This window comes from Echinops telfairi, unplaced genomic scaffold (assembly GCF_000313985.2).
Source record: "Echinops telfairi isolate 266 unplaced genomic scaffold, ASM31398v2 ScPeMD7_23;HRSCAF=83, whole genome shotgun sequence".
Classification (NCBI taxonomy): Eukaryota; Metazoa; Chordata; class Mammalia; order Afrosoricida; family Tenrecidae; genus Echinops; species Echinops telfairi.
The window spans coordinates 41,704,706-41,705,801 of NW_022103920.1; the positions used below are offsets into that span (position 1 = coordinate 41,704,706).

Consider the following 1,096-nt stretch of genomic DNA (forward strand, 5'->3'; position numbering starts at 1 on the left):
AAGTTTATTCTAATTGCTGCATACCTTGCTTCTTACAATCCAGCAAGAACTGATAAAAGATTCTTCCTTAAGGTAATAGTAACATAATAAATTAGTGGGGTGGTTTTCTTTTTTTTTTTTTAAGTGTATTTTTTTAGATTGTTTCTCATTAAATACTATATTCCCTAGCTATCTTTAGATACTTATTCTTGTTACTGATGAGTTTTACATTCCTTGTAGTTAATTATCTTTGGTTCTGGGTACTTCTGTTGTGAATTATAGAACAATGTAAAGAAGATCAGTTTTATTTCTTTTGTAGTAGTAATAAAACGAACAGTTATTCAGTAGATACTGTTCCCAGTGCCTTTATATTATCTCCTTTAATCTTCACAGACTGAGACAGGCATGCTAATATTTTCTCCATTCTGCTGACCTGGAAACTGAAGCTCAAAGGCATGCTTACATGGCCAGTGTTAGCAAGGAGACTTGAGAGTTGCCTTTGTTCATCTGGAATTTGCCTTTGCTGCCAGCATGCTCATCCAGGATGCCTTTTTCTCTTACTTCATGTTATGCAGCAGCCTTTGCTGTGTGGTGCCTCACTCCAGTCTCCACATAGCAACAGGACTATGTGACCATGTCCGTCAGATCGCCCCCTTTCTGGGGTGGGGCTTCAACCAAAGGCCTTGAGATAACCTTAGACTTGTTATCATTTAACATGACCTACGTGGCTCTGTCCTTTCTCCCTGAGCTTTTTCTCCAGCTACAATGGGGACTACATTCTTCCCCAGTCTCTGTGTTCTGTTCACACTGACCTTCCCTTACACTCTCAAAATGCTCCCATCTCTTTCCTACCTTAAAGTCTCTGTTCATCCTCTGTTCTTCTGGAAAGTTCCTACCCCTCTTTTCAACAGTTAAGTTTTAGTTTAAATGTTTTTGGAGAGACCTTCCCTGAACACTATTTATAGACCTCTTTCACATTTCACATCACACTTATTTCCTTCTGGGGCATCAAACAGTTGGTTGTACATTTCAGTTTATAATTTGTCCTTTGTGTTTTTTAGTTTCATGAGGACAGGAACTATATCCATACCCGACTCTCCTACCACCATTGAATCCT

At 38.8% G+C, this 1,096-nt stretch overlaps 1 protein-coding gene across 1 annotated transcript in view; it reads left to right on the top strand.

Moving 5' to 3' along the window:
- ORC5 (origin recognition complex subunit 5) overlaps nucleotides 1–1,096 on the top strand; it is an 89,736-nt gene that overhangs the window by 39,817 nt on the left and 48,823 nt on the right. The window contains exon 9 of the mRNA XM_045288947.1: nucleotides 1–72. This exon is cut by the window's left edge and continues 1 nt beyond it. Coding sequence (XP_045144882.1) covers nucleotides 1–72 — 72 coding nt within the window. The remainder of the gene's footprint in view (nucleotides 73–1,096) is intronic.